The sequence below is a fragment of the Vanrija albida genome (assembly GCF_041260175.1).
Source record: "Vanrija albida strain AlHP1 chromosome Unknown contig_2, whole genome shotgun sequence".
NCBI lineage: Eukaryota > Fungi > Basidiomycota > Tremellomycetes > Trichosporonales > Trichosporonaceae > Vanrija > Vanrija albida.
This window is the reverse complement of record NW_027191421.1, coordinates 2,149,880-2,176,797: the sequence shown is the minus strand read 5'-3', so window position 1 is coordinate 2,176,797 and position 26,918 is coordinate 2,149,880. Positions and strand designations below refer to the sequence as shown.

The window sequence follows — 26,918 nt, the reverse complement described above, 5'->3', positions numbered from 1 at the left end:
GCGGCGCGGCCCGGCGCTCTCCGTGTAGAGTATCATTATGCATTGCAGTTAGCCAATAGCTAGGCGTGTTCCATCGGTTGCTCCTAGCTCAGTCGCATCTCACTACGACTACACATCCGCGACGACGCCGGCCGGCGGAGGGGGGTACGCCACCTCAAAGCCCGACGCCTCCTTGAAATCCTTGACCCAGCGCGCGACGCGGGGCAGCTCGGCGTGGTCCCACACGAGGGCGTTGAGCGCGGGGTTGACCTGGCTGGCGAAGTAGTACCCGCCGACGATGGAGTCGGCGTGCGTCGGCGTATCGCCGAGGATGAACCGGCCACTACTGTGGGCGAGGTACACCTCGAGCACGCGGAGCACCTTGCGCACGGCGGCCGCGTTCTCCCTCACCCTCTCAGCGTCCCTCAGCTCGGCGCTCATGCGCTCCACCTCGTCGGCGGGCCAGATACGCGTGACGAAGTAGGCGCGCGACGCGGCGTCGTTGTGCGCGACGAAGAGGGGCGCGAGGAGCGGCATCATGGCGGGCAGGAGCGCGCCGTCGGCCCAGGACTGGATAAAGCGGGCGAGCCTGCTCCCCCCTGGGCCGAAGAGATACTTCCCCCCCGTCGCGTGCTGTCCCTCGAGCTGCTGTCAGCCGGCTGAGGGGAGGGGACACACATATTCGGCGATGCTGAACGAGTCGACCACGCGCCCCGTGCCCGTGGCCAACGTCGGCAGCGTCACCCCGGCGCCGAGGGTGCCCTCGATGTCCCCGAACGCGAGCGGCACGCGCGTGTACTTCAGCCCGAGGAGGCTGGGGTCAGCTTGGCAGCTGGGGGCACGCACGCCAGGTCGAGCTTTGTGCGCAGGACGAAGAAGCTGTGCGTGCTCTGCGACTCGCGGTCGTCGGCGTGCGCGACGAGCTCGTAGAGCGTGTATTGCGACGACGACATGGTTGTGGCGGACACAACGTCCACCCGCCAAGCCCAGTTATATGGCGCCGTGGGCCGCGATGCCGCCGGCTTGGGCGGGCGGCGGGCAAGTCCGCTGGCGTGCCGCGATCGTCCGCTCCGGGGGGCGCGCCGAAGCTCGATCAGCGTCCGCTCCCGGCACGACGGGGCTCGATGACCAAGCTTTCCCGTGGTCTGAACCGATGTGAGGTGCGACGGGGGCTAGCACGGCGTATAGCTGGTTGCGCCGCCGGCCCACCTGACGTCACCGCGAACCATCATGCCATGCATTGCCATCTGCCACTTTCGCTACCACTACTCCCTCCGCGGCCACGCCTGCGGCGTGTCGGCCATCTCGTACTCGAAGAACGCGCCGTCCTTGATCTGGTCGTGCGTGATCTCGACGCTCCACCACGCCTCGCCGTCAATCTTGAGGCTCTTGATGTACTTCTTGCCCTCGGTCGCCGCGCCGACGGCCACGACCGAAAGCGGGCGGCGCGCGCCCGGCAGGCTCACGCTCTGCCGGTCGAAGAACGGCGACCCGATCACGTACTTGCCCGACGCCGGGTCGACGGGGTAGAAGCCGAGCGCCGAGAAGACGTACCACGCCGACATTTGGCCGCAGTCCTCGTTCTGGCACGGGTTAGAAGTGAAGCAGGGAATGTACGACGACTCACGCCCGAGAGACCACCCGCAGTGTGGTTGTATTCGCTGCCGCCGAGCGACGTGACCCACTCCTGCGCCTTGTGCGGCTGCGACGAGAACGCGTAGAGGTAGGGCTGAGGGTCAGCCGTGCTGGAGAGTGGCACTCACAATGTGGTGGCTCGGCTCATTCGTGTGCAGGTTGTGTCCGCCCGCAAAGTGCCTGTCCATAAAGTCGATAAACTTGGCGTCGCCGCCCATCAGCTCGATGAGCCCAGGGACGTCGTGCATGACGTTGAGCGAGTACGCCCAGTGGTCACCCTCGGTCCAGCCCGTCTTGTCACCAGCCCAGCTGCCGTCGTAGTTACGCGCCTCCATGAAGCCCGTCTCCTTGTTCCAGAGGTGGGCGTAGTTCTTGGCGCGGGCCTCGAGCTGCTCAGCCGTCTTGGTGTCGCCGACGGTGCGGGCAACGATGGCGGCGGCGTGGTCATCGTCTACCGGCGTTAGCTCTGATCCCTCGAGCAACCCTCCGACTCACAAGCATAGTCGAGCGAACGGCTGCCCGACTCCGAGTGCAGGTCCGCAGCGACCCAGCCGTTCTTCAGGTACTCGGTCAGTCCCGCGCGCACCTCCTGCGGCGTGCCCTCCTGCCTGTCGTAGAAGACGAGCTCGGTGTCCTTGTCAGGCGGCGTGAACGCGTCCTTGCGGACGGCCTCCCAGGCGAGGTCGTAGTCGAAGCCCTTGACGCCGGCACGCATGGCCTGGGCGATGATCGAGTCGGCGTGGGTGCCCACTGGGAAGGTTAGCATGTGGCCTAGCTCGACTCCGCCTCGCCTTTACTCACCCATAATGTTCGTCTCGACAATGTTCTTCCACATCGGGAGCCAGCCGCCCTGCTTGTAGTCCTGGAGCATGCTGCTGATCATACCCGGGATACGCTCCGGCGCGAGCAGGTTCTGCCACGCAGTCGTGGCGCGGAACGTGTCCCAGATCGAGTATCCAGAGTAGCTCTCGCCCTCGAGCACGGCGTCGGCGTAGCCAGAGTAGTAGGTCCACTTGGGCTCGTCGGCAGTGCCGGCGTTCTCCGACACCTCGTATGGGTACACGAGGGTGTGCGCGAAGCCGGTGTACAGGACGGTGTAGTTTTGATCGGTGCCACCCTGGACGCGGTACGTGTCGAGCTTGTCGACCCACTCAGTGCGCGTCTTCTTCGACGTCTCGGCAAGCGTCTGGGACGAGGGAATCTCGAGGTCGAGGTTGCGGCGGGCCTGCTCGACCGAGATGAACGACACACCGACGCGCACATCGACACTGGCAGTGCCGGCGCCGAACGTGGCCCACGCAGAGAGCTCGGTGCCGTCGCCCGAGAGCGCCGACTCGAGCTTGCCCTTGCGCGAGATGCCGCCCGAGACAAGCGGCGCAGAGAAGCGCGCGACGAAGTAGCCCTTGAAGTTCTTGGCCGGGAGCTCCTCGGCCACGAGGACCTTGCTGTGACGTGTCAGCTGGATCTCGGAAGCCGGCGTCATGCTCACTCCTGGCGCTCATCGTTCCAGCCGTAGATCTCGTTGCGCTCCAGGTCGACCGTGACACCACCGGTGGGGAGGTACTCGAGGTTGGGGCGCGGGTATCCGTCGGCCGAGAGCTGGCGCGTGAAGACGGTCTTGCGGGCGGCGTCGATGACCACGAAGGGGGCCGCAGCACCCTTAGGCTTGAAAGTGAACTTCAGGTGGCCGGCGCGCGAGGCTGGGCGTCAGTACCAGCGCCGTACAGTCTCACTCACTCGCCGAGAGCTCGGCGTTGATCGAGCCGTCAGCGCCCTTCAGGCCGACAGAGTAGTAGTTGGGGCTGGCGTACTCGTCGCGCTTGTCGAACGCGAGGCCGCGGGCGTCAAAGTCGGTAACCACCTCGCCGAGGCCAGTCGCAATCTGCACCGGGCCGCTCTCGCCCATCCACACGGCAGGCTGGTGGGTGCCGATGAAGCCGTGCACCTTGGTGTCGGTCTGGTTGTACGGGCACATCGAGACGTAGTTGCGGCGAGTCTGCGCAGTCCAGCGCGTCATGGCGAAGGGCGGGGCGACCGCGGGGATCATGCCGCCCGAGAGGTCGGGCTCGGGGCTGCGGTGTGAGCGGTCTGGGCATGGTACAAGCGGCTCGCTCCAGCTCTCCTCGTCCATCCCTCCTCCCTCCCACCACCAGCTGCCGAACAAAACTCACCCTCCATTACCCAGGTTGACGTTGACATAGGTGAGCGCGTCGCTCGCCGGCTTGAGGAACTCCTTCGGCGCGCGGCGCGAGCGGCCGTCGGCAAAGTCGATATGGCCGAGGGCGGTGGATCCAAAGCTCTCCATGCCGAAGATGGCCATGCGCTCCTCGAGGGCCGCGCGCACCGTGCCAAGGGTACCGACCCATGCGTCTGCGTGCCGGGTGACGAGGAAGACGGAGACGGCGGCGAGGACGACGTTGAGCGCAATGGCGAGGGGGTTGGGGCCTGGACGCCTGAGTGCGGGCGCTGGCGCTGGCGCCTTGCGCGACGGGGCCGACGACTTTGTCTTGCCGGACATGGTGTGGGCGATGTTGAGGGGTGTGTGGGCGTGCAAAAGACGCTTTAGAGTCGATGGAGTCGCCGTTGCCGACGGCGTCTCGGTCCGCGATCCGGTTGTCAAATCGTAATCACCAATGTGGAGCTCGAGATTCCCGTTCGGTCGATGTCGGCCCGATATCGGACTTGGATCGGGTGTTGAGGGGGCGACTGGTGCAGGCTCATGCAGCGTGCAGTGTGCAGCGAGCGTTGTATGTGTACAATGCTGGTGTGGCTGAGGGTGACACTGTGCTCTGCATCTGGTGCTCTGCCGGCGTGGGACAGTCAAGCAGCCCACGCACCCCAGACCGCACCGGTTATCAAAAGATCGGCGCCCGAGCCGGCTTGTGGCGCATCCGGCACAACGAGAGATAAAACGAGCCACTGCCTCGAGGCAACTGACGAGACTGGTATAGGAGAACAGCGGTCGCTACCTTTGGACCAGGCAAGGGCTTCGGACTGCCGACCTACACACCTTGGACACTGATGCTCCACTCCCACCCGCCACCATACCAGCGCCTCCACACATAACATTCACTTCACTCGCCACACATACTCCTCTCTGAACCAGCCTCTTCCGATAGTATCCCGACTCGCCACACCGTCGCCCTCGAGGGCACCGGGCTACGCCGTCTTGCCTGTGAGTGTCAGCGAGGAACAGCCACACCCCCGTCCCACTCACCCAGGGCATCAGGCGCGCCGCTTACTTGCAGCAGCAGCGGTACCAGCCCTTGGGGCAGCCGGCGTAGCTCTGGCCGGCGTACTTGTACTTGTACTTGGCGCAGTACTTCTCGCAGCCGCCGTAGTACGCCCAGTTGGCGGCGCACTTGGAGGGGTACATGCACGCGCGGTCGACGAGCTCGGCGTCGCGAGCGGCGAGGTCGAGATCCTCGGTGACGAGGACGGGCTCGGGGGTGGCGTCGCGCTCGGCGAGGTCGCAGTCGTCGACGGGGGCGGGGGAAGCGAGGGCGGCGAGCGCGAAGAAGAGGGGAGCGAGGGCGAAGACCTTCATTGTGTTGTTTTGTTGGTTTGGTTGGGTGCGAAGTGCTAGGCGAGTTCGAGTCGGGCTGTCGAGGCGAGAGGAGAGAGCTTGAGCGGTGCGTTGATGTCGAAGAAGGCTGCCCAGGCAGCTCCTTATATCCTCAACGGCGGCTAGAGCACCTGCCTGCCACTTCGCTGCTATCTCGCTACCATCGGCACCGGGCCCGACTTCTGCTGGCGCCCTCGTGCCCGCCTCACCGGTTTGCGGTCCCGAACCCACGCCCCAGTACGCCAAGAGCACTGCGAGAACTGGGCGCGCGAGATATGACGGGGGTGCTATCACCGCTCCAGATCGGGACGGGAAGAACGATGCCGGGCGCTGGTTCGGGATGGGAAGTGGTGGGTGGGCGCGGCGTCGCCCTTCGTGGCGGTGGTATGTCGCCGGGATGGGGGTTGGGCGCGGCTTGCGCTTGGCTTCGGGAGCAGTGTGGGAAGCGCAGGGCGGACCAGCTAGCTCGGGATGGGATTCAGGCGTTGGGCGTGCTGTGTCGAGTTGTGGGCGGTATTGTGTATGCACATGGGCAGCCGCAGCACTTGGGAAGCACGGAAGTGTCCCGATGACATCGCCTGGCCGGACAGTGGCAAGTCTCCTTCCAACAGCTAGATCTTCCACGACAGTGAAGGAGCCACAAACTCTGACGACACTGTATAGCATTGGTGTGTAGTACAGCTTCTTAGAGGGGCCATGCGGCTCAGTTCGTGCACGATGTGCAACAGCACCTCTTGAGCGCCGCATTGGGGCAATCCCAGCTACTCATCTCTGTAAACCAGCGGCCCTTGGAGCGACAGTAGCCCTCGCATTTACCCCCCCACAGCAGCTTGCATGTGCTGGCGTAGTAGCACTTGAAGTCGCGCGAATGGAGGGTGAGTCTCTCGAGCACGGCGGGGTCGGTTTCCGCTTCAGGTGCCCGAGCCTCGAGCTCTCGAGCGTCCAGGGCCGGGGATGTAGCGAGCGCCGTTGTGGCGAGGACGAGGGCGATGGGTGCGAGCTTCATTGGGAGTTGGTTATGGGACTGTATTGGAGTGAGACTGGCAGGTGATTTGGTCAGCTACCCAGATATTGGGCCCATCTTATACCTTGGCGATGGTCGCCACCAGCTGACCTGCGAGCGGAAGTTAGGTTTGTGGTCCCCTTGCGTTGGCCCAAGACGTGCGTCTTCGAAGAACCTCGGGAGGTCGACGATCGGGCTTCGGGGGTAGAGGAGCACAGAGACGGAGGAAGCCAAGTCAGGCCGCAGTTGGCGGGCACTTTGAGAACCATGTCGTTGCCGCGGGCATCCTCGCCCGTCGCTCCTGCTTCGGTTGAACGCACTCTTGTGGGCTTGTCGACCCCACTTCTCTCCACATCAACAGGGGTCTAGCTGAAACGTTCTCGTGACCGTGGCTAGCGCTGACACCGCCCAGAAAGTCTTAAAGACGTAAAGACCGTGGTCAAGATCCTCTTTGTCCGCTCAATTGTGCCTGGCAACTTCTTCATCGTATGGAACGTCGGCACCCCCCGCGCTTATCTCCCCGCCCCGAGACCGGTGTCACACCCCCCTAGTCGCAGCAGCAGCGCGTCGACCCGGCCCACCCCTTCTCAGTGTACGCGTGCCCCGCCTCAAACTTGGCGCACCACCACACACACGTGCGGCACCACTCGCACCCGCGGTCCCAGGTGAACGTGAAGGGCGAGGGGAAGGAGCAGACGGGGGCGGGGAGGGTGTCGGCGGGGGAGCGGGGGAAGAGCGCGCGCTTGCACTTTGCGAGGGGGTCGGGGGCGGCGGGGTGCGGGCCGACGGCGTCGTGAGGTGCGGGGAGGGTGAGAGCGCGCGCCAGGAGGAGGGGGGCGAGGAGGTGCGGCTTCATGGCGTTCTTGGGGTGTCGTTCAGACGGTTTGAGAGCTTGGTCGGGTTGAGAAGGTTGCCATTCTCTCTCCAGCGACTAATACCCCCCCCCACCTCCTGCTGCAGACTGACGAAGGTGGCCTGCACTGGCCAGTCGCCCGTCGGCGTGCATGCCCCTTGTCCACCAGCGGACCGCCACCCCGCCCTTGCCTCCCACGCCCATATGGCAGCCACTCGCCTCATTCCGGGCGCAAGAAAGCAGCACACAGGCTCGTCTTCACCGCCACACCCCGCCCGACCCAACCCAACACGACCACAACCCCGCCAGGAACACAGCACACTGTTGGTGAAACGGTATCATGCGTCGTTGCCATCGACGCGGCAGGGGTTCGACTCCCTTACAGTGTAGAGTGAGAGCGCGAGCTCGTCTGCCTTTTGGACGGCCATTGGGCAGGGTGCGCAGGGTGGGTGCGAGGTCCTGATGTGGCGCTGGGTGTGGCGGGTGCGAGGACCAGTTGGCCGAAGGGGATAGTATGCTCCGTGTATGCACTGGAAGCGAGGGAGCATACGCAGAGCAGACACAATAGAGATGGTGGCGGTCGGTCCGCGGTCTGTGTGGATGTGCTCAGGCGCCACACTACAAGTAATGGCCAAGTAGCATTTATCGCGTTTTTGCGTTTCATTTCTGCGTTATTTTCGCCACGGCGCCCGTCGCCTCACGCAACGCAACGCGCGCGTCGTGCAGCGTCCCACATCCTCGTCGCCACCCGCTGATGCCCCAATCTACCCCCGAAGACGGCGATGCCAAGCCCACCCCTGACGAGATAAGCTCCGTCGTCAAGCGTGTGGCGGCGGGCTCGTGTGCCCGCGAGGGTTAGTCAGAACGAGTCAGCCGCTCCAACGCCATCAACAGAGATACATGGCCCACACGCGCTAACTCGACGTTGAGATGGACGCGAGATTGCTGTTGCTCGGGGCAATGAGGCCTGCAGCTACGAGCGGTGGCGCCGAGGTCCGGAACCGCGCACCCTTACTCGACGGCCCGCGCGCGCCGACAGCAGCACTTGACGACCCACCGCCGCCCGCAGGGCAGCGTTTTTGCGAACACCAGCCCCCGCGCGCGGCACACGCCGTCGCACCCGTAGTTTGGGAGCAGGCCCATGCGGCACGGCGAGGTGTAGGTGCACTGCGTGGGGTTGAGGGGCGGCACGGGGGGGAGGGTGGGGTTGTTGGCGGGGGCGGGCGCGGCGGCGGCGAGGGTGGCAATCCCGGCGAGGAGGGCGGCGGCGAGCTTCATTATGGCTTGGTGGGGGTGTGCTGGAGGTGCCTCACGTATGGTTATATATGTCTGAGGCTTGCCAGCTTGCCAAGACCACGGGCACATGACCGTGACCCGAGCCCAACGCTCTCGTGTCACCTAATTAGCACGCTCATCTCCCATCCGCACCCGCTCATCTCCCACCCGCACCCAGCTCAGGTGCCTGCGGCACCTTCGCTACTCTGCGCTACTGTGATGCATCAATCATGCTATGCTGCCGCGTGCTACGCACACGGCCTATGCTCGTCCCGGCCACACCCTATACACACTCTAGTCGCGGCGCACAATCTTGGCGTAGCTCGGCGGCTGGCGCGTCGACGGCGGGCCGATGCTCACACCCTTGATGTTGAGCGCGGCGATGCGCGCCTCGATAATCTCGTCCGTCGCGACGACCTCGGAACTCGCCGCATGCGCCGCGGGCACGGGCGCCGGCGCGGGCGACACACGCGCCGCACGCGCCGGGGCACTGGGCGCCGACGGGTCGTACAGCGCCGGCGTACGCGCGCTCGGCATGCGCCGGGGAAAGTCTGGGTCCGCCTCCACGACCACAACGTGCGACGCGACCGGCGTCGACGCCTTGGGTGAGATCGGGTTCGGGAACACCGATATTGCTGGTACGGCGTGCGGCGTGAGCGGCGACTGGGGCTGGGGCGTCGGCTCAGGCACGACCTGATGGTGGTGCTGAGGCTGCTGGCCACGCGTTGCGCCGTTCCAGGCGCTCGCTGACGGTCTCATCTTGACCTTCTCAACCTGCATCGGCTCGGCAGCGTTGGTCGCCGCCGATCCGCGGTGCAGTGGCGGAAAGTCGGATGTGTCGGCGTCTGAGTGGGGGTGACCTGGTGGTGGTAACGGCGATGGGTGGTATGGCACATTGTTTGCCGCCCAGTCTGGTCGCTGCGGGAGGGGGTGCTGACCTGGCAGCGGCTGGGTGATCTGGATCGACGACGCGCGGCGTGATGAGCGAGACGACGTGGTGGAGGCCTGGCGTTAGTTGTAAACACAGCGCCACAACTCACCGGACTCTGGCGGCCGTTCCGCCTGCCGTCGACTGCGCCCACACCCGGGCCCACCGTCGACGACGAAGACACCTTGACAGCCTTCTGTCGGTAGCCATACGCAGGCGCCTGACCACCAACCGGGTACATGGCACCTAACCTGACGCTGCTTGCGGCGCTCCGCGTACTCGTCGTCGATCCGCGCGAGTGTGGCCTCGAGTTCATGTCCTGGTACGAGCGCGACGAGATGGACGACGACGTCGAGCTCAGCGGATGCCTGTCGTGACGCATCGGCGTCGGCTGAATTAGGGCCGGGCCGGGCTGCGGCTGGGGGTAGTTGGGCGCATAGGGCATGCCTTGAGGAATCATCGGCATCATGTTGGATGGCGGCTGTGCCATGCCCATGTCTGGTGGGTACCACCCTCCCTGGCCGACGGGCGGCATCATCATGCCCTGCATTTGACCTCCGCCCATCATGCCTGGTGGGCCTGGCTGCATTGGCGGTGGCTGCTGCCATCCTTGAGGGTAGCCGCTGATTTGCATCTGACCGCCGTAGGCCTGCTGGGGCGGCATGTTGTATGGCGTCATGTAGACGCGTCCGTCGTTTGGTGGATAGCCCATCCCCTGCGGCATGTAGCCCTGGTATGGACCGCCTTGCATTGGGGCGTATCCATAAGGAGGCACGTTCTGGGGCATCGAGATGCCTTGAACGAGTCCTGGGTTGCCTTGGGTGTCACCGGTGGGGTACAGCGACGGGTAGGTGTACTCCATGTCGGGCTGATATCCGCGGCGGGGGATCATATCCATGTCGTCTTCGTCGTCTCCGAAGCGCGAGTGCTGCCTTGACCGAGGGAAGCTTGCCGACGTCGACGCGCCGTCGTCTTCCAATCCCTCGCCGATGATCCGCTTCCTCGCGAGCGCATAGGCCAGCGTCCGCTCCTCGAGCGTCTTGCCGCGCGGGCCCGACGACTCGGTTCCGTTGTCTTCTCCCGAAACCGAAGTCGCCCTCGACGAGTTCTCCGTGTCGCCCGCGCTCGGCGTCGCACGCTGCATGATGCGGAACTGGGTCTGGGGCGCGGTCGCCTCGGGCACGAGGACGGCAATCTTCAGTGTCAAGCTGGCGCGTCAGTTGCGGTCCCGCGTTCACCGACTCACGACTTCTCTTCCAGGGCACCGAGCACGCCGACCACCATCGACCCGTCGACACCAGGGACCACACGAAGCCCGTACCACTCGGCAAGCTTGTACGTCAACATGCGCTGGTACTTGCTGCTGGCCGTCACGTCGATGCGCTTGGACGGGCCGAGCGAGTCCATGAGCGACGTGGAGGCCGACGCCTGGCTCGTGGGCACTCTGGACGTGATCTCTCTGCGCGCGACGCGGCCAATGAACGCCTCAAACTCCTTGCCGAGCATCAGCACAAAGATTCTGTCCTTTGCCGACAGCGCCTTCTTGATCTCATCCTCAGCGTGCAGCGACCCAAAGCCGAGCTCGGCCTTGGGCACGGCGACCGTCGGGATGGCCGCCGCGCCCAGCATGGGCAAGCCAGGCGGGGGAAGGCTCGTGGTCGAGATGGTGGTGGGGTTCGGCGAGGTCATTGCGCTATTTGACGGGGCGAGCGAGTCGATGACCGATGGCGGGGAGGTGGGACTGTGTGGTGTTAGCCTCGCGCGATCGCTCAGACGTACCCGTTGGAGACGGTGAGTGCGGGGCTTGGCGAGCGGCCGTCGCGGTCAATGTCGTCGGACAGATCGGCGTCTGCCCCACCGTCCTCGACGGTCTCGGCCGACACGCTCGGCGGCTCGGGGGCCACGGCACCGTCGAGCGCAAGCGCCGAGAACGGCGTCTGGAGGGGCATGGCGCCGAGCCGGGGCGTGAGGTGGTTCTGGGGCGATACGCTCTGTCCCGACACTGTGTGTGGGCGGCGATTGGGCGACGGGCAGTAGGTGGTGTGTGCGCGAGGGTGGTCGAGTGACGCAGCAGACGCGTGAGTGCAACGTGACGGCGGGAGTGCGGGGGCGTGCGCGACGTAGAGGAGACAGCGAGTGATGGGAACGCAGCGTCAGCACCGACAGCACCTAGTCTCGGTCGCGCGGCACACTTACTCGCTGGCGCGGCGCTCATAATGGCGGGAACACGAGCGGCGCGTTGACGCCGGTGCGCTGACTCGCGTGTGCGAGGTCAGGCGTGGGGGGAGGGACGGGGTGCTGGGCGAGTGCACAGGCCGACACGGGACGGCTGATGGGCAAGCGTTGTGCCGGTGTGACAGGCGAGTGGGTAGTGTTTGGTAGTGGTGGACGCGGTTGTGGTCGTGCTGGTCGAAGTGATGACGGCGGCGGCGGCGGCGGCGGCGGTGCGTGGAGGCGGCGAGCGCGCGGCGCGATGGTTCCGTCTGGTTCGGCTTGCTGCGTCTGGTGTGTTGCAGTGCGCAGTCGCTTTGCCGAGCGGGGGAAGAGTGCAAAGTAGAAAGAGAGGGTAGTAGAGCAAAGCCAGAAGAGTACAAGTGCACTCGAGAGTCTGACGCACTCGTCGTACTCGTTGAGTGACAAAGATGAGACGGGAAGTAGACAACACAGTGTGTGTCACTGAAATCGCGCGAGCGACTCGAGACAAGGTGGAGGCGCCAGCCAACTGACCGAAACCCACCGACCACCACCATCTGCGCCTGCCTGCTCGGCCAGAACATGGCAGCCAAGACCGCTCACGGCATCGCCGAGCATACAGCAACGCCGAGCGACGACGACAGCCCCGGCGACGTAGACTCTTACAATCCACACTGCCCACCATGCACACGTACAGGTCACTCTGCATCGACAAGACACTTGCCAGGCTACATGGCGCCTGCCTCCACATGGACCCATTGCCCTCGCAGGGGCTCGGTCTCCAAAAGTTCAAGCAGCCAGCCCCGGGGCCGACCGCAGCACTCCTCTCGTCATCGTACAAAATGGCAACAAACATTATAAGCCGAGTCACAGTCTACTATACCACGCCCACCTCTACGCCCGCAATGACCTCGTTCGGCGAGCCGCCCGAGGTCGCGATAGGCCAGGCTGCATTGGCTGGGCATTCTCCTTGTCCGCCAACTCGGCCGAAGCCGACGCGGCGCCAAACATACCACTGGACAGCGTGAATGTCGCCTCTGCTGCGCTGCGGGATCGTGCAAACGTCCTTGCCTTGGTGGCCGCGACTGCGCCCGCCTTGGGCACCGCCTTTGCGCGCACTCGCGGCTTGACTGCGGGAGGCTCCATGGCACCGAAAACATCTGGATCTGATGCGTTGTTGACGCTGGCGGTGGCATCGAATAAGTTACCGCGGCCAGGTGCTGCGCTGACGCCCGTCGGCGATGGGGGAGGCTCAATCCTCGTCTTCTTCTTGGTGACCTTTACTGAGGTGGCCGCGTTCTGGCGCTTGCTCGGAGACACGGGGGTTGGCGGTGCAGTCGCAGGCGTCCGCTGGGCCGAAGACTTCGGCGTAGGCGGGGCGGAGGATAAGGGAGACGACGACGACATGGAGCGCGGCGAGGTCCGGCGCGGTGTTGGCGGGCCTGAGGGCCCCGGTGATGATAACGCAGAGACAAACGTGCTCTCCGAGGTCGGAGACGAAGGGCACTCTTGCGACGCCGGCGGTGTTGGCAACTGGTATGGTTCCAAGACAACCTCGGGGATGTCTGGTGGGTAAGCGCAATTCGCGATGCCCTGGTACCCACACTTCGTCTTGGGCTTCGCCTTGGTCTTTGCGACAGACTTATGGACGACCTCGCCGTCGAGCACGGTCTGGATCTCCCAGTCTTGCGGGCGGACCTTCTTCCACTCCTCCTCGACGCGCTCGACCCACGAGTCGGTGTCACCCTCGACATGGTAGTCGATCACGCCGTCCCACTCCTTGCTCGGCGCGGTGGCGTTGACAAACACCACGACACCCTTCTTCTCATGCACCGTCTTGGCAAAGTCCTTGACAAGTCGCTTCAGCCCGTGGACCTTGAGCGAGGTGCCCATGATGAGCAGGACGTCGGGGCCGCGGCGCATGTCGTGCGCCTGCAGGGCGCCGATCTCGTCACCGAGCGGGTGTGGCTCGTCGTACAGCACGATCGAAGGGCGGAGGGTTCCGACCGACGTTGCGCGCGCCGAGCGGTTCACGCGCTCCTCGCCTTTTTGGGTGAGCCCACCTTCCCCTCGGGTCACTTACACCTCTGCTGGCACGCTGGGCAGTGGGGCGCCTCGCCCTCGCGGAACATATCGACGTATTGGCGCTCCGCCTCGTAGTCGGCGAAACAGAGCACGCAGCGCACGCGCCCCAGATCGCCGTGCAGCTCGACGTTTCGCGTGCCGTTCTTTTTCAGCCCGTTGCCGCGCCCGCCAGACTCGATGCCCATCCGGCGCTCGAAACCATCCACGTTCTGCGTGTAGCTCCGGAGCAGCTTGCCCTTTGTCTCGAGGCGGTGGATGAAGTGGTGCGTGCGGGTGGGCTGCGCGGCCTGGCACGCCAGCGACAGCTCGGCGATGAAGGTGTAGAAAATGGACGTTGTCGCAGGGTTGTTGAACAGGCCCGAGGAGAACAGCTCCTTGCCAGAGACGAAGGCGTCGGGGTACTTCTCCTTGACCATGGCGTACAGGCCGTCGGCGGAGCGGAAGTCCTGGTGGGTTAGTTGGGGTCGGGGTGCGGTTTGGTCGGTGGGGAGGTCGGCGTTGGCGCAGACACCAACAAGGCCGCCGCCTTCCCTGCCTTCCCTCCCATCTGCTACTCACCGGAATGCCAGAGTTGCAGCTGATGCCGGCGCCCGACACGACGACGACCTTCTTGGCCTTTGCGATCTTGATGTTGACGTCGGAGAGCAGGCGGCGCTTGGGAAAGTCGGCCTCGGCGACCCCGGAGAGGAGCTGCCCCAGGGGCAGGGTGGTGATCATGGCCAAAGGGGGACGGCGCCGGGGGGTGTCGGAGGAAGGGGGAAGGGAGCCGGGGGAAGAGGAGGGGCTGCACTCAAGAGTCGCACGAGCAAGGTGCAGCGGCGCAGTCAAGAGGATGGATGGGTGTTTGAGATGAAGATGAACAAGTAAGTACTGAGTGAAGGCTGGTTGTCAATGTCTTGCCATGTTGTGGGTGGCTGCAGACCTGGCGGCTGTTGCACCCACCCACCACCTCCCCCCTTGGTCGCCCCTGTTGACATCCTGAAATCAAGCGCGTAGGAGGGCTGAGTTGTTTCCACCCCCCACTTATCCCACCCTGGGTGGCTTCACTCGTGTTTTGGTGGCTTGAGGCACAAGCACGCGCGAGGCGAGCGCGTCGTGCATCCATGCGTCGCGTCGTCGTGTGCGCGACCATGGTGTGAAGAGCTATACAACAATGCACGTCTAAACAAGCTACAACGTATGCAACTGGGGTGTTTCACCCAGACCCAAACTCCAAGTCCTCTGCAGGTGCGACCCATGGCCTCTGCTCTGGGCCGAGCACACCATCCAACCCCTCTGGAGGCACCACATCAGGCGGGCCAAGCGCCTTGACCCGCTCCTTCTCCTCAGCCACTTCTTCAAAGAAGGCCTTCTCGCGATCAAAGGGAAGCTCTGCGTTGTATCCCGACGACTTGGTGAGGTACTCCTTGTCTGGGTGTGTCAGCAACGTGTCGCTCTGCACCACGTACCAATCGGCTTGCGGTTGAAGATGGCATCGTTCATCCGCGTTGGGTTCTCGCGGTTCTCACGCAGACCCTTGTTCTTGAGCTGGCGCATGGTCCTCCCAGGGAAATAGGCCTTCATGAGCGAGTAGTTCTCGCCCGTCTCTCTCAGCACCTGCAATGTCAGGTCCGACCTGCGACTATCGTAAAAGCTACTCACGCTGAAGAACAGCTCCGTCTCCTCCACGGTCCAGCGATCATTCGACACCTTCTTGCCCCACGTCGCAGCGTTGACGAACTGTGTATCCGAGTCGATGATCTCGATCTCACGGCCAAACGCGCCGTTGCCCTCGATGATGTTGCGGCGGTTGGTCTCGTTGCGTCTGATGATGTTGGCTGCGTAGTCCTCCATCGACGCGTCGACCCATTCACCGTTGTCGTCCAAGTAGCCACCAGTCGTGTCGGCGTACGCGAGGCCGGAGAAGTCAGGGGCGTCGTCGTCCTCGTCAACAGGCAGCTGGAAGTCCTCGAGCACCTCGCCCATCTCCTCCAGTTCCTCTAAATCGTCGTCCTTGTTGTTTTGCTGAAGCCCAAGACCTTCTGGGTCGTCCTCAGGGTCGTACGGCGCCGGGGGAGGAGCGGCACCCTCCTCTCCGTTCTCAGCCTCGTCAACTTCGATAGGCTCCAATCGCAGTGGGGCGACGCGCTCCGCAGCGACAGGCGATCCTGGGGGCGTGAGACGATCAGGCTCGACGTCGTAGTCCTCATCCGAGTCAACCGAGTCGTCGGACACGACATCGTCGGGATTCTCTCCACGCTTTCGTGCGTCTGCACGTCGCAACTGGCGCCTGGCATTCTTGATCTGGCGCGCCTTGCGACGGACAATCTGGCGGCGCTTCCAAGTCGATTCGGCCTTCTGAACCCGCTCCTTGCGCTTGCGCTCCTCCTCTGCACGCTGAAACTCGTGCAGCTTGATGGTACGCGCGGAAACGCGACCTTGGGACACGAGCGTCGTAGCGAGGTCCTTCATGGTCATGACAGTGGGGTTGACCTCGATGCCGACCATATCGTCAGCCTGCACGCCGTCGAGCTCGGGGTGCGAAAGCTGGGGCTTGCTTCGGTTTGCAGCGAGGCGGCGGTCGCCAGAGGTTCCCGCACGTCCGCGTGACGCATACGCTCCGCCGCGGGCCCTAGGCTCGGCAGTGGACGCGCGGCCATTGGCCTCGGGGTCGTCGTCATCATTGCCCTCCGCGGCAGCCTTGCGCGCCTTCGCCTTGCCCGCGCCGCGGCGAGGGCGCTTGGCCGGGGCACTTGATCCCTCGGCGTCGTCGACCTCGAGCGCCGCCCTCGCCGCCCTGCGCTTCGCACGGGAGTCCTCAGTGATGCTCGCGACCGCAGCCGCAGCTAACGACGCCGCGTCGGGTCCACTGGGCAACGGGGAGGCCGGGGCCAGCGGCGATTCGGCGCGCGCAGCAACTGCCGGCGGGCCTTCGTCGAGCGTCGACGGCGGAGGCGAAGACGCCGGCGCAACTGTGGGCGGGAGGAAGTCGTCCTGTGACGCAACTGCCGGTGGCGCCCAGCTGCTGGAAGCGACGGAGGGCGGGGCCCAGGTACTCTGCGTGGGGGTCGGCTCTGGCCTCTGCGTCTGTGAGAACTCGAACTCGGTGGATTGTGTCGTGGGTGGCGGGGCAGCAGGTGGCAGGGAAGCACGGGGCACGGATGAGCGTTCCGAAGGCAGCGACGATCCTTCGCGGCTCTTTGCCTTTGCTGCTGCGGCCGCAGCGGTGACGAGCGTGGGCTTGGGCTTGGGCTTGCTTGGTCCAGCGTTGAGCCCGCGCTTGACGGGTGCTGGCGGCTTGCGTGCGGTCGCGGCCGCGGCTGGTGCAGCGGGCTTGACGGGTGCGGCAGGTGGTTCCTTAGCAGGTGTGGGGGCAACGGATGGCGGCTTGTCGACGGCGGGCACGACCACGGGGACGGGGGGCAGAGGGTCAGCTGGTGCGGGAGGGGGCACAGCGACGATGGTAGGCGGCGCGGCGGTCACGGCAGGGGGGGCGGCGGGGGTGGGACGGGGGGCGACGGTGATGGTAGACGGAACGGTCCTGCGGGCCGGAGGAGCGGCGACAGTGGGGGGTGCTTCGGCGGCAGCAGCAGGCGCAGCCGGCACCTCCTCGTCCGTCTTCTCCTTCTCCTGCGACGCTGCAGCGGGGGCCTTGGCTGGCGGCTTTGGCGGCGCGCCGGCGGGCCTCGCAGGCGCCGGGCGCGACGGCCCAGCCCCCGCTGTACCCGGCACTGGCGGCCGACGGGGGCCTCCAGCACCAGGCTTGACGGGCTTGGATGGCTTGAAGTTTCCCTTTCCGGCTGCGGTGTGAGTTGACTTCCCGTGCGACACAACTCACGTAGACGCAGAGCCATGCTGCCGAGGATGATGGAAACAAGTCAACTCTGCCTTCCTCCACCTTTTGTTGTTGAATCGTAAACTAGGTGGCGAGTCCCACGTGGCCCAGTGCCACTCGCCGGGAAACACCGAGAGGCCGTCGATTTGCTCCCGCCCCGGCGCTCTACGGTGAGCGAGTGCTGCCTCGGAGCTGGCTCTGGCAGCAGCAGCACGACGTATCACAGCGACCTCAATACACCGAGCTCGACAACCACACCACTCACCATGCTCCGCGCCCTCCGCCCCCTCGCCCGGCAGACCGCCGCCGCGCGCACCGCCGCGCCCGCCGCCGCCGCCCGCCGATGGGCCTCGACCGTCAACGGCGAGGAGCACCACTCGCCCTCCGAGGTCGCGCCGCCTCCTCCGCCCGGCGTCCCGGTCGACCCTCAGCGTGCGTCGCGCCGGCCATGGAGACGATGAGCGCGTACTGACGCCACAGTCCACGGCTACCCCCAGCTGCCTTACGTCTCGCTCCAGACACGCGAGCCGTTCGGGTGGTGGGACATCCAGGAGAGGAAGAACTTCAACGAGCTGGTGTGTATCGGCGCGCGCGGTGCGGTACGAGGCTCGGCAACGGAGGGCGGAAGAAGGGGGACGGAGGGATAGGAGGAACGGAGGGGGGAGGGAGATGGCGGAGGGAGATGGCGCAGTGAGGAGGGAGGAGGGAGAGGGAGGGAGCCGAGCCGAGCGCAAACATCATCGCACCACTAACACCCCCAGGTCCACGAGGAGGAAGACGTCCTCGGCATGTGGGGACCCGACGTGCACAAGATCTCGCCCGGCTCTGCCCTCATCCAGATCGGTATCGCTGCGTCGCTGATCGGCGCGTTCGCCTACGTCATCTACAAGACGGCGCCAGAGAGCCCCGTCGCGCGCCGCGAGTACCCATACGATGGGCTGAGCAAGGAGCTCGGCGGGTGGTCCAAGGCGCGCGTCGAGGAGCCAGAGGTTGACGAGTAGACGACACAATAGGGACGGCGCGTGGCCAGAGCGGCGCGCGCCCGCAGACCAAGCATATGCACTAAAAATGGCTATACGTCAAGTGGAATGCTACATGCTAATGCTAACAACGGTGTACTACTTGCGCCGCCTCGGGCGCTTCTCGCTCGCCGACGATGACTCCGCCTCCGAGGTGGTGGTGGCGGCGGCGGCGGCGGCACCCTTCCGGCCCTTCTTCTGCGCCTGTGGCTCGTCGCCGTCCTCGGCGCCATCCGCGACGCTCTTCCGCTTTGCTGCGGCTTTGCCCTCGCCACTCTTGCGCTTCCCGGTCCCTCTGCCTGCCGGATCCTCCTCATCCACACCCGCAAGCATCTCTCCCCACCCTTCGGGCTGCTGGCCCTGTGTTCTCGCCTCTGCCTCGCGGAACTCTTTGATGACCGACAAGAGCCGCTTACTGACATTCGCCGTCGTGCGACGGCGCGGTGCAAAGCTCGTGCCGGTGCCGGCGCCGTGGTCGAAGAATGGTAGGAGGGTGCCCTGCTTTGCTACGCCGCCACGGCCGCGCTTGGCGATCCGCTGCACAATCGGGGTGAGCTCGTCGTCCACCTTCGAGATGGACCACGACAGTTCTTCGTGCAGGAAGCTGAGCAGGTGAGCGACGACAACAGCGGCAACCTACCTCCGAAGTGCCGCAAGTCGCGGAAATCCCCAGTGGAACGGCTCGTCCGACTCGTCTGCTGTGGGGTAGAGATACGCCTCACGAACGTGCATGTTCGGCCAGTCTGCCGACAGCTGGATCGAGTTGGCGAAGCGCTTCTTCTATTCCCATTAGGCACCGTCGAGCAGCACACTCACAAAGCTCCGCTTCCACTTGGTGTCCGCCTCTACCGGCAGGTCGGTCCCAACCTGCACCTTCAACCACCACTCCTTGAACTTCTGCAGCCCGTTCGGGCCGGGAAAGTTGACAAGCAGCTCGAGCGCAAGCACAGGTCCCACACCAGGCAGGCCTAATGTGTAGTCGCTGCCGAGCAGGTACGCGAGCGAGATCAGCCGCTCACGCGTGAGGCTGAGCTCTCGCTCAACGTCGGTCGCTAGAAAGCACTCGGCAAACTTGGCGTCGTTGAAGATGTTCTTGAAGCACTGCGTCCCTCCAAACAGGAACACATCCGAGTCGTCGGTGATGATGCCGTCCACGAGGCCGATCTCAGCGAGCTTGGCGCACTGCGCCTCGGCTTCCATAGGAGCGGTGATGTACGGGATCCCAAAGTGCCTCAGGAGCGTCTGGATCTGAACGATCATCGCCTGCGTGATCTCGTCTGAGTCGCGCATCGCCGCTTTGGTTTGCATGTTGAGAATCCTGATCTCGTCGTCGAGCTCTTCACGCACGTCGTTGAGATCGCGGTTCTGGATCGAGGCGAGGAACCGCGCGTAGTCGTCCTCCTCGACAACCATGTCCTCGGGGTGCATTTCGTCATCGTCCTCTCCTTCAGGCTCCGAGCCTGCAGACTGCATTGACTGCATTGACGTGTCCGCCAGCGTGCCCAGCGAGCTGTCGACGTGCTTGATGCGGCGGACAGGAGACGGTGACCGTGACCATGGGATGGGCTCGTCATCGTCGTCTTCGTCATCCTGGCGGCGTGTAGGCGCAGCCTCGTTCAGCTGAGTCGGCTCATCATTCCAGTCACTGCCGCCCTCGTCGTCAGCCGCCTGGCTGGGGGGGTATGACCTCGGCGGAGATGGTGATGGAGCGCCTCGTCCGCGACGCAGGTCCGGCGAGGGCGAGTGGGCTGGTCGGGTAACCTCGTCAATCTCCTCGGCCGGCGGAGGGCTCGGTGATGACGATACGGTCTCGGGAATGACAGTACGTGAAAGCTTTGACGGGACGATTGGTATCGAGTCGCGGCGGACATCAGTCTTCAGCGGCGGCTTCGGCCGTGAGGAAGCTTGGGACAACGCCGGCCTGTGTGGCCGTACAGCTGGCGTCGGTGCGACGGCCGACGCTACCCCGGTGCCAACTTCCTCAAACTCGTCCTCCTCAGAATCGTCGTCGACGACCAGAGCTGGCTGACCCTGGCCTGAACCCGCGCTGGTCGAATCCGGCGTGCTTGCCCGAATACTCTCAGTCACCAGGGCATCGAGCTTCTGCGGGTCATTCTTTGGCGGCGGGGCCGGTGCTGGGATCTGCTCGCCAGTGACTTCGACCAGGTCGTCATCCTCATCGCTATCCTCGATCGGGACAGGAGTATGGGCGGAGGACCCGGCGATCGGCGTAGTGTTGCCTGATGGCACGAGTGAGACCTCCTCAAAGTCGTCCTCGTCGCTGTCGGCGGCGTCAGCGACGGGGGCAGCAGGAGCAGGTTTGGCCTGCGCTGCCTCCCTTCTGCTGAGCGCCAGAGCGCGTGCGAGGTCCGCATCAGGCTCGTCCTCGTCTGAACCCAGCTCCTCCTGCTGCAGGGCGAGTGCCAGCGCCTCGTCATTCGCGGTTGGAACGATGTCCTCCTCGTCCCCAAGGTCGAACAGCGGCTGCGCACCGGCTGGCCTGGCCTTGCCAAACGACTTCACGACGTCGTCCTCAGGCTTCTTGGTGGGTCCAGGGGCGTAGCGGTGTACTATAGCCTGGAGGATCTCCTGCCTCCTATGCTGCCGCAGGTCGTTGTCGACTGGAGGCTTGTACCTTCCTGTCAGCGAGGCCTCTCGAGCGGACTCACTCCTCGATGTCGCTGTACTCATCCTCACTACCGCTCTCTTCATCGCTAACCTCGTCCTTCAACCCGTTGCTCTCGGGCTCGAGCACGATCGGCTTCTCCTTTGTCCCCTCCCGAATACCCAGGGCCCAGCCGCCACCGTCCTGCTCGCCCCTCTTGACGAGCACATACTCGCGATTACGCTCAGCCGCAACGCGCACAGGAATAGTTAAGTGCGCCTTGCCGACCATGTCGGTGACGGTCAGGAGCTGCTGCGTGAGGGCGTTCCTCTGGGCCACGCCGCGGATCTGGGCCTTTGAGAAGTCGAGGGGTGTCGGCGCGCCTCGGAGCATGTCCTGCAAGCGCTGGTGACTCTGCTGCCTGGAACGGAGACGCAAGTCGCCGATAATCTCGTACTGCACCTCAGTGGGCAGGGCACGAAACTCGGCTGACTCGACGTCGATGTCCTCGGGGTTTAACTCGTCGATGAACTGCTGCAGCTCGGCTTCGGTCGCCAGACGTGCGTCGGGCCTGTCGTCCGTCGAGAACTGAGGCATGTCGGCATCGGGCAGGTAGTATCTGTCGTGCTTCTTAAACTTCTTTCGACGCTCCTCTGCGGTCGCCTCGCCGCCGGCAGGCGTCTTGGCAACGGCCTTCTTTGGTCGTGAGGAAGACGGCCGTTCCAGTTCGTCGAGGTACGTGACGTTCTCGGGCATCTCCTCGCCTCCGTCGTCATCCCACGTCGATCTCGCAGCGATACGAGAGGCACGGGCCTGCTCAGCTCTGCCGTGTGAGCTGGTAGTGCGTCGTCGATTAACTCACTCGTGCGTCACGCGAAGGGCTTCGCGCCTCAACTGCGCCTGCAGCAGTTTCTCGGCCATTTTGGTATGGTTGACCGCCGCGCCAGCCTTTTTCCGCTTCCTCTCCGCCTGGTGGTTAGTCTTGGTTCTCAATATCGCAACCCACAATCGTGCTCCGCTTGAGGACAGGGGCGCCGCCATCAAACACAAACACAGGCTTGATGCCATGGAAGAGCAGCTTGTTTATCCGCCGCAGGAAGCCTGAGTGTGTCAGACACGCCCACGACGCGTACACACCTAGAATATGGGCGTTTACGAGGACGCGCCCGTCCTTGTCTCGCATCGTTGATTGGAACTGGAGGTCAACTCTGTCGTGCGACCCCTGCTCACCTGATACAGCCATATCGAGCTGTCGATCGCGAGTCGCTTGCCCTCTAGGCTCTCGATCTGAACGGGGCGCGCGACGGGGTTGAGCAGCGACCACAGGCCTTTGACACCCATGCTGGCGGTGTCGAGGCGAGTAGGCTGATGGAGAAGGACGATGGAGACGGGACGAGGGAGATGGATGTGCCATGAGCGGGTCCAGTCAACTCGAGGTGGAGGTCGGAGATGCGCGCAATGTCCGTCGCCACCGCCAGGCACCATCAGATGACGTTTGGCGTTTGGCCCGACCCACACGTTTGACGCGCCCTTGTCAACAAATCTCTTCCCTCCATCGCATCCCCAGCATGCCAGACACAGCGCCAGAGATCAAGATCAACCTCCCTGGGTCGTCGGATCCCGCACTGGCCGACACGCCGACCGGCTTCAAGCGGCAGTGGTTCATGGGCACGTGGTCGGTCGTGTGGAGCACGCTGCCGATGTGGAAGGTGGGTGTGGGCCGCGACCGCGCTGACAGGCAGGACAAGAAGGGTACCTCACCCCGGACCGCACCCGCTGACGGCAGATGTGACGATCAAGTACACGCCCCTCTCCGAGGGCGACTACAACAAGTTCGAGTCGGACGTGTCGTACAGCCCGCGCAAGGGCGGCTCGGTGAGCCGCGTCGTCGGCGTCGAGCGCCTGAGCCCGGGCACGAACGGCGCGACCTTCGACTGGCGGGGTAATGGCTGGCTCGTGCTCATCACGAGTCACTGGGAGGTGCTGGGGTACGGTGTCGAGACGGTCGACGGGGCCGAGGTCGAGTGGGCCGTGACTTGTGGGTAGCCATTCTGCGATAAACGCTAACCCGTCAGCCTTCTCCAAGACGCTGTTCACGCCCGCCGGCCTCGACCTCTACCTCCGTGCCAAGACGGATACGCCGGTGTCTGCCGAGGTCCGGAAAGCGGTCATTGAGCGCGTCGTGCCGCATGTCCGCGAGGCTGGTGCGGATGTGGGCCGCCTCGGCGCGCAGGGATTCGAGGTGCCCTAGGCCTGTGGCTCGGCGACGGACGTGGCAGTCACATAGAGCACCAGTGCAGCGTTTAATTTAACGAGGTGGTTGTAGAGTAGGGTATGAGTATACAATAGTTGGCGACGCTGGTCAGAAGCGCTCTGGTCAGTCTACACCTGGGAACACTGACACCTGGCGCAGGCTCTCGGTTCTAAGGTCAGGAATGCATCAGCCAAGTAGAGCAGACGTGATTGTATGATGCCTCAGAAATCAATCTTCATATCGCTCGCTGCGTCGTGCTTTCGAGGATCAGCATGGTCACCTGCGACGTACTCACACGTTGGGCCATCGACGGCAGGTTCACGCCGCAGAATCGGGCGACAGGGTATCCTCCTTGGCCACCTTACGCGCCCCGCTGAATGGGTCAGTGAAGCGTACGAAAAGTTACCCACCCATCAGCCTGGCCCGAAGGCTTGCGCTTGCGCACCTCGAGCGACGCGCGCGCCTCCTCCATCCACCACTCGTCGCGGCGCTTCTCGCGGCGGTGCGCCTCGCCCGGACGCACGAGGTCGGCGGAGAGGTCAAACTTGTTGGCGAGGTCGATGAGGATCTCGTCGAGCTTGGCGTCCTTGGTGGCGCTGGCGTCGGGCACGAGGCCGCGGGTGAAGGCGGCAGGCTGGGCCTTGACGTGCTTTATGATCTCGGCGACGACGGTCATCTGGATGTGGTGAGGGAAGGCGGGGGAAGACGACGCACGCTCTCGCTCTGCTTTACTTTGACTTCGGGGAAGTCGTCTTCGTCGGGCTCGTAGTGCTTGCCTTTTGGTGCCATTGTGCGTGGGGGGTTTGGTGGACAAAGAAAGGTGGAGGGGGGAGGAGGAGGAAGAAGGAGGAGGAAGGGGGGCGTGAGTGAGGCATTGTTTATGTAGGTGCGGCGTTGGATCGGCGCCCTCCGGCGCCGACCCCCTTCCTCGCAATGACCCAGACGAGTAGCTCATCTCTCTGGTCATATACGAGCTGCTGTACATATTGATGTTAGGAGAGCTGACCGCGCGGCCGTGAGCATGAGACGAGTATGCGCAGGAGCCACTCCGCAAGCAACGAACACGAGGAACAAGTGCATCGGCGAAATACCTCCCACCACATCGCCACCCGCTGCCACCTCGACAATCGCCCCGCCGCAGGGCTAACTACCGCTGCGACTCACGGTCTCGCTCGCGACCCTAGCGGCCATACGCCACCCTGCGGGGTCAGTGGTGCCAGCGGCCAACCCACCTAGTCGTCCTCACTCGGCTCCTTGCCCTTCGGCGCGCCGGCCAGAAGCGCACCCTCCTCGAACGCGCGGCGCATGCGGTCCTCCATGCGCACGTCGTTGCGCTTGTTGCGGCGGTGCATCTCGCCGGGGCGGACGAGGTCGGGCGAGAGGTGGAACTTCTCCGCGAGGTCGAAAAGGATCTGGTCGAGCTTGGCTAGCTTGTCGTCTCTGTTGTCGCGAGGCATGGACTGCATGAAGGCTTCTGGGTTGTCCTTGACGAACTTTATGATCTGGGCGATGACGGCCATCTGCTGGTGAGCTGGGGGAGGAGGGAGGACGCACGCTCTCGCTCTGCTTGACTACGACCTCGGGGAAGTCTTCGTCGTCGGACTCGTACTTCATGGCTTGTGCTTGTCGAGATATGGAGAGTAGTGGTCGTGGATCGAGACGGCACCGTTTTAACCAGTTTCGCTGGAGGCTGGTGCGAGTCTGGTGTTGTTGGACGACAGTGTCATGGTGGTGCGAGAGGGGGTGGTCAGCGGCGAGGCGAGGAGAGAAAGAAGTGGTGAATGGTGGTGAGTGCGACTCAAGGGGCGGCCTGCGTGGTGCTACTTTAGTGTTGACTTCCTCGCAACGACTCGTACAATCGCCCACCTCGTTCTGTCGTGGGCGAGGGCGGGTTGCGAGCGAGAAGCGTGCGGGTTGCGAGCTGTCAGTTGTGGACGCGAGACTGCCACCGAAGCCCTCCTGCATGGGCCACGAGATGCAACAGAAGTGCATGGATGAAATAAATACCTGTTGTCCTCCACCAACCTCGCCTTCATGGCACGTCGCCCTAGAATTCTCGACTCTCGCCGCTCGAGTCGCACCTAGACGATCGCCCACCCAGCAGCTGGGACCGCCGGGCCCGTCACGACAGCCGAGGTGGTGGCCGGTGGCTCCTCCTTGGTAACAGGCGCGTTGCTGGCAACGTTGGTCTCCGTGGCACCCGTCTCGGCAGCAGCTGTACCGCCTGCCGCAGGCCCACCCTTGCTTGCAGCGTCCTTGCTACCCGCGACCTCTGTGACTGCTGGGCCCTCCTTGGCAGTCGCAGCGCCCATGACACAGCCAGGGAAGTGACTGGTCGCAGCTTCGGCCTCGGCGAGGGTGGCAGGCACCTTGAAGGCGTGTGCGGCGACGAAGGGGGCGGGGGGTGCACGTGTCGGAGTCGCGACGGCCGGGGCGGGGGGTGAACGTGTGGGAGCGGCCACGACCGGGGCTGGGGAACGTGTGGGAGTGGCGACGGCCGAAACTGGGAGTGAACGTGTGGGAGGGGTTAAAATGGAGGCAACGGCGGCAGCGGCAGCAAGAGCGATGGCCGATTCATTGCCCGTTAACGTGGGTTTCGGCGGCTCCGAGATGACCTTCGGCCTGAGGGCCTGGGGTTTGGGAGCGACCTTGGGCATGGGGGCGGGGGGCGGCCTGGGCTTAGGAGGGGCCTTGGGCTTAGGAGGGGCCTTGGGCTTGGGAGGGGTCTTGGGCTTGGGAGGGGGCTTGGGTTTGGGCTCCTTCGGCGTCTTGGGCTTTGCCGGCGCCTTGGGCTTGGGCGGCGCCTTGGGTTTCTTCTCAGTGTCGACCGGTTTCTTCTTCTTCTTTGGTCCGGGCTTGGCCTGCGTCTGGGGGGTGCTGGTGCTGCCCTCTGCGGCCGGCGTCGAGGATCCCGACGGGTCTGGGCTAGGATCGTCAGATCGACACTCGGCGCACGACTCACTTTGCCACGGCCTTCTTCGGGGCCACCATGACCTTGGGCTTCTTGGGCGCCGGAGCCGGCGGCTTGGTGCCGCCAGTGTTCTCGGCATCCTTGCCCTTGCGCTTGTTGCTGCTGTTCTCCTCCTCGGGCGGGGGAAGGGGGATCTTGTCGTACCGGTTGGCGCGGTAGCCCATCAGGTCGAAGAACTTGTCGATAATGGCGTTCTTGGTGGTTCCCTCCGGCACGGTGCTAGTGATGGCGGTGTCGAGGGCGGCGAGGGCGGACGGGTCGCTCTTCACCAGCGAGATTAGAAGGTGGGTCGTCTCCCACGAGCCGACCATGACACCTTTGAACATGGAGAAGGAGTAGAACCCCAGGTGGAAGAGGTACTGGCGGACGTAGAACTCCGCGAACCACTCGGCCTCGTCGCCGAGCCAGGCGTCCCAGTTCTCGTTGCGCAGCGCTTGCCGTAGCTCGGGGAGGCGTACCTGCGCGAGCTGCACGAGCCCGAGGGTTAACTCGGCCTGGCATCAGCGCGGGAAAGAGACCGACTCACGTGGTGCGACCTGTTGACGCGGACGTCGACAGGGTTGGTGCAGGACCCCGACATCGTGGTGTTGGTGTTTGAGCTGCGAGCGCTGGCGGGGTCGAAGTCGAGGTCGTTGGGCTTGGGGCGGCGGGCGTCGAGAAGGGGCAATGTGAATGAGGAGGGGGCACGACAATGAGTCAACAGTGTCGAGTTGTTGTTGTCGTGACGAAAGGAAGACGA

The 26,918-nt window shown here is 64.4% G+C and overlaps 13 protein-coding genes and 1 non-coding gene across 14 annotated transcripts; 3 read left to right on the top strand and 11 right to left on the bottom strand.

The window, feature by feature from the left end:
* Positions 1–108: 108 nt before the first annotated feature.
* Q8F55_002502 (uncharacterized protein) lies at positions 109–932 on the bottom strand (the record flags this gene model as incomplete). The annotated part of the gene is made up of 3 exons (XM_069351098.1): positions 109–624; positions 658–793; positions 826–932. The coding sequence occupies 3 exons, from the start codon at positions 930–932 to the stop codon at positions 109–111; spliced, it is 759 nt and encodes a 252-aa protein (XP_069211484.1).
* Positions 933–1,244: 312 nt separating this feature from the next.
* Positions 1,245–4,132, bottom strand: Q8F55_002501 (uncharacterized protein; the record flags this gene model as incomplete). Its single annotated transcript, XM_069351097.1, has 8 exons — positions 1,245–1,562; positions 1,607–1,708; positions 1,743–2,065; positions 2,110–2,364; positions 2,416–3,059; positions 3,104–3,314; positions 3,352–3,686; positions 3,786–4,132. 8 exons carry the CDS (start codon positions 4,130–4,132, stop codon positions 1,245–1,247), a joined length of 2,535 nt encoding a protein of 844 aa, XP_069211483.1.
* Positions 4,133–4,852: 720 nt separating this feature from the next.
* Q8F55_002500 (uncharacterized protein) lies at positions 4,853–5,161 on the bottom strand (the record flags this gene model as incomplete). Its single annotated transcript, XM_069351096.1, has 1 exon — positions 4,853–5,161. The coding sequence occupies one exon, from the start codon at positions 5,159–5,161 to the stop codon at positions 4,853–4,855; it is 309 nt and encodes a 102-aa protein (XP_069211482.1).
* A 1,568-nt stretch (positions 5,162–6,729) lies between these two features.
* Positions 6,730–7,038, bottom strand: Q8F55_002499 (uncharacterized protein; the record flags this gene model as incomplete). The annotated part of the gene is made up of 1 exon (XM_069351095.1): positions 6,730–7,038. The coding sequence occupies one exon, from the start codon at positions 7,036–7,038 to the stop codon at positions 6,730–6,732; it is 309 nt and encodes a 102-aa protein (XP_069211481.1).
* Positions 7,039–7,353: 315 nt separating this feature from the next.
* Q8F55_002498 lies at positions 7,354–7,424 on the top strand. Its single transcript has one exon. It is a non-coding gene; the product is annotated as a tRNA-Gly (tRNA).
* A 1,180-nt stretch (positions 7,425–8,604) lies between these two features.
* Positions 8,605–11,453, bottom strand: Q8F55_002497 (uncharacterized protein; the record flags this gene model as incomplete). The annotated part of the gene is made up of 5 exons (XM_069351094.1): positions 8,605–9,315; positions 9,351–10,446; positions 10,485–10,979; positions 11,018–11,240; positions 11,435–11,453. 5 exons carry the CDS (start codon positions 11,451–11,453, stop codon positions 8,605–8,607), a joined length of 2,544 nt encoding a protein of 847 aa, XP_069211480.1.
* Positions 11,454–12,325: 872 nt separating this feature from the next.
* HST3 (NAD-dependent deacetylase hst3) lies at positions 12,326–14,233 on the bottom strand (the record flags this gene model as incomplete). Its single annotated transcript, XM_069351093.1, has 4 exons — positions 12,326–12,996; positions 13,036–13,476; positions 13,515–13,962; positions 14,075–14,233. 4 exons carry the CDS (start codon positions 14,231–14,233, stop codon positions 12,326–12,328), a joined length of 1,719 nt encoding a protein of 572 aa, XP_069211479.1.
* A 478-nt stretch (positions 14,234–14,711) lies between these two features.
* Positions 14,712–17,349, bottom strand: Q8F55_002495 (uncharacterized protein; the record flags this gene model as incomplete). The annotated part of the gene is made up of 4 exons (XM_069351092.1): positions 14,712–14,926; positions 14,965–15,112; positions 15,158–17,295; positions 17,334–17,349. 4 exons carry the CDS (start codon positions 17,347–17,349, stop codon positions 14,712–14,714), a joined length of 2,517 nt encoding a protein of 838 aa, XP_069211478.1.
* A 247-nt stretch (positions 17,350–17,596) lies between these two features.
* On the top strand, positions 17,597–18,331 carry NDUFB8 (NADH dehydrogenase 1 beta subcomplex subunit 8 ndufb8; the record flags this gene model as incomplete). The annotated part of the gene is made up of 3 exons (XM_069351091.1): positions 17,597–17,762; positions 17,811–17,905; positions 18,092–18,331. 3 exons carry the CDS (start codon positions 17,597–17,599, stop codon positions 18,329–18,331), a joined length of 501 nt encoding a protein of 166 aa, XP_069211477.1.
* A 117-nt stretch (positions 18,332–18,448) lies between these two features.
* Positions 18,449–22,295, bottom strand: RAD2 (DNA repair protein rad2; the record flags this gene model as incomplete). The annotated part of the gene is made up of 8 exons (XM_069351090.1): positions 18,449–18,953; positions 18,990–19,129; positions 19,166–20,945; positions 21,019–21,777; positions 21,817–21,923; positions 21,961–22,055; positions 22,092–22,125; positions 22,185–22,295. The coding sequence occupies 8 exons, from the start codon at positions 22,293–22,295 to the stop codon at positions 18,449–18,451; spliced, it is 3,531 nt and encodes a 1,176-aa protein (XP_069211476.1).
* A 227-nt stretch (positions 22,296–22,522) lies between these two features.
* Positions 22,523–23,205, top strand: Q8F55_002492 (uncharacterized protein; the record flags this gene model as incomplete). The annotated part of the gene is made up of 3 exons (XM_069351089.1): positions 22,523–22,667; positions 22,741–22,992; positions 23,030–23,205. The coding sequence occupies 3 exons, from the start codon at positions 22,523–22,525 to the stop codon at positions 23,203–23,205; spliced, it is 573 nt and encodes a 190-aa protein (XP_069211475.1).
* A 321-nt stretch (positions 23,206–23,526) lies between these two features.
* Q8F55_002491 (uncharacterized protein) lies at positions 23,527–23,997 on the bottom strand (the record flags this gene model as incomplete). Its single annotated transcript, XM_069351088.1, has 3 exons — positions 23,527–23,581; positions 23,619–23,884; positions 23,923–23,997. 3 exons carry the CDS (start codon positions 23,995–23,997, stop codon positions 23,527–23,529), a joined length of 396 nt encoding a protein of 131 aa, XP_069211474.1.
* Positions 23,998–24,440: 443 nt separating this feature from the next.
* On the bottom strand, positions 24,441–24,822 carry Q8F55_002490 (uncharacterized protein; the record flags this gene model as incomplete). The annotated part of the gene is made up of 2 exons (XM_069351087.1): positions 24,441–24,728; positions 24,763–24,822. 2 exons carry the CDS (start codon positions 24,820–24,822, stop codon positions 24,441–24,443), a joined length of 348 nt encoding a protein of 115 aa, XP_069211473.1.
* A 467-nt stretch (positions 24,823–25,289) lies between these two features.
* Q8F55_002489 (uncharacterized protein) lies at positions 25,290–26,759 on the bottom strand (the record flags this gene model as incomplete). Its single annotated transcript, XM_069351086.1, has 3 exons — positions 25,290–26,133; positions 26,171–26,673; positions 26,706–26,759. 3 exons carry the CDS (start codon positions 26,757–26,759, stop codon positions 25,290–25,292), a joined length of 1,401 nt encoding a protein of 466 aa, XP_069211472.1.
* Positions 26,760–26,918: the final 159 nt, after the last annotated feature.